The following is a 2,524-nucleotide window of genomic DNA, read 5'->3' on the forward strand; positions in this document are numbered from 1 at the left end:
GTGTAGAGGTGGATGAACACAGCAGGCCAAGCAGCATCAGAGGAGCAGGAAGGCTGACGTTTCGGGCCTAGACCCTTCCGAAACTTCAACCTTCCCGCTCCTCTGATGCTGCTTGGCCTGCTGTGTTCATCCAGCTCTGTACCTTGTTATCTTAAACTCTTGCTGATTTTGAATGTGACATTAAAGTATAACGTAATGCGAGCTCAATCTGTGGTAACTGTATCAATTTAACGTAGATTTTAAATTGATTTTCCCCCTAATTTTGAATAGTAATATTTTAACTATGATATAGTTCAGTTGTGTTTCCAAAGTTTATATATTCCAAAAACACTTTATACAAAAGCGAACAAATTTCGTCGTGAGACAAAGAGTTTTGCTTCAGACCGAAGTTTTGGAAAATGTTTTAGCTTTCACCTTGGCCCCCAAAGAATGTAATTTATCCAATGTCCACGTTACCCGAATGCAACACGTCGGAAAGTTTAGAGAGCTCAAGGTAGAGCATAGGAGGACTGAGTTCCCTTAACCCTAAAATGAGACATCCCTTTTTTAAATCCTTGATGTTAAACTTGTCAAGGGATAAAGGGATAGCGAGGAAACCAAAATGGCGTTAGGGTGGATGATCATTCATGGCCAAGTTAAATAGGGGGAACTGGTTTGAGGGCCCGAATAGCCTATGCCTCCTCCCAATTCATATGCTTCTAAATGCATCAAACAAATAGGCGCATTGTTGAAATCTCGGTTATTATTGGAGTTTGCATTGACAGAACCGTCTGACGGCAGCTTTAGAAACATCAATGTACGGTCTTATTAAAATAACTGCAAATGTTTTCATTTGGTTTGAAATACATAATTAAAATAATTGCCTTAAGTACTACAAAGACAAATGTGTTCAGATTTCTTCAGAAAAGAAAAGGGTTTTTTAAAAGATGATGAAAATCTTGAAAACTTGATTTTTTTTTTAATATTCAAAGTGAAGGATTGTTTCAACCGGCAATTATAGTTGCGTATCACTTGGGTATTGTTTTGGTCTAGAATCGGATTACTTTCAAATTATAAAACACTATCAAATCATTGCAACAAATCCACTTTGAAACCGATGCCCTCTTCAAAAGTAAGATATTTTGTCACATAGCTTAAAAGAAAAGTTTGATGTATAAATTACATTTCCTATTTTCTTACTTTTTTTGCACGCATTTCCGCAGAAAGGAAGCGCAACCACAAAATCAGTATAACATTGGGTCAGCAACTACTCGCTACCCCTTGATTCTGAATCTCAATATATTGGAATCAATGGAATTCTTTTTGTTTTGTTACAAATTATCAAGCGCTGCCTAAAACGTTGATGAAATGGCATTGTTACCCAGTTTCACAGATGCTTCCCTAAATTGCGCGGCCGTAACGTGGTTCCTTGTGTACACCTGCGCTAATATTAACAGCGTCATGCATTCCATTAAACCTTGGAGAACATTTAGTTTCGAAGAAAAAAAAACTCTGGAAGTGAGTGCCCCTGCTTAACGCAGCTACCTCCTTACACACTGTGTCCACACGGAGGAATGCTGTTCTGCACACAGAGTATCCGTAGAAGTTAAAACTGCTCCAGCGCCTCGAAATATGTTCTACCATTATTCAGTTAGCAATGAGTAGTGAACAAGCAAGACTTACCAGGCGACGTGAGAAAGTAAGGGTGATGGTGCTCCGGTTTGTGTAGTGGGTGATGAGGATGAGGTGCCAGTATGGTCGGGGTTGGCACGATAGGGTATCCATACTCTAGTAAAGGGACGCGGGATGCCAAGGAACTGGCGAAGGAGACGGGAGGGGCTTCCCTCAATGGCTTGGGTTTGTGCAGTAAAATGTCTTCGATGAAGAAAGACGTTGGCCGTTGGGCAGAAACTTGTTGAATCGGGGATGTGAAATTCAGATTCATTTCTCCACTAAGTTGGCTGCTCTCAGTCCAAGGAGATTTTCTTTCGGGGCTTTGTTTTTGTGTGTTGCTTCTGTTAGTTTTGTTGCGGGTAAACTCCTCTGACGAGCTCAGCTCCTCTTTTTATTGGCGAGACTCGGGCGAAATGCCTTGCTTTGCATGCAACAGGTTTGCAGGAGGTTGGGAGATAATTGACTGAAGTAGGACCTGCTCTTCACCGGGAGATAGGACTGCCCTCAGCCAATGGCGAAGCGGCAGGGCGGAGGATGGCAATCAATCGTCAGACCTACTGGGGCACCCGGCTCAGAGAACGTTCGTTCACAAGGAGCTAGCCATGGTGCTGAAAGGGCCCGGCTCAGTCAAATCACAGTTTAAACACTTTACTCGATTTTATTCTGACAATTCTTTTCCCGAACGAAAATGTCATTAATTTGCCAAATGATTCCCGCCCTCTATATAAAATAACTCCCATCCCCTCTATTAAATGGTCTCTGTGCTGCTAATAGGCTTCACGTAAGAGTTAACAATGGTTGTGGATTGTATGAATCTTCCCGGCTGCCCAGCTCACGGCGATGCTATTTTCGACTTCAACTCCACTTTGCC

General features: G+C 42.0%; 1 protein-coding gene across 1 annotated transcript in view; it reads right to left on the bottom strand.

Moving 5' to 3' along the window:
- bsx (brain-specific homeobox) overlaps window positions 1–1,924 on the bottom strand; it is a 5,530-nt gene extending 3,606 nt beyond the window's left edge. The window contains exon 1 of the mRNA XM_020530727.1: window positions 1,663–1,924. Coding sequence (XP_020386316.1) covers window positions 1,663–1,924 — 262 coding nt within the window. The remainder of the gene's footprint in view (window positions 1–1,662) is intronic.
- Window positions 1,925–2,524: the final 600 nt, after the last annotated feature.

The sequence above is a fragment of the Rhincodon typus genome, chromosome 32 (assembly GCF_021869965.1).
Source record: "Rhincodon typus isolate 14 chromosome 32, sRhiTyp1.1, whole genome shotgun sequence".
Classification (NCBI taxonomy): domain Eukaryota; kingdom Metazoa; phylum Chordata; class Chondrichthyes; order Orectolobiformes; family Rhincodontidae; genus Rhincodon; species Rhincodon typus.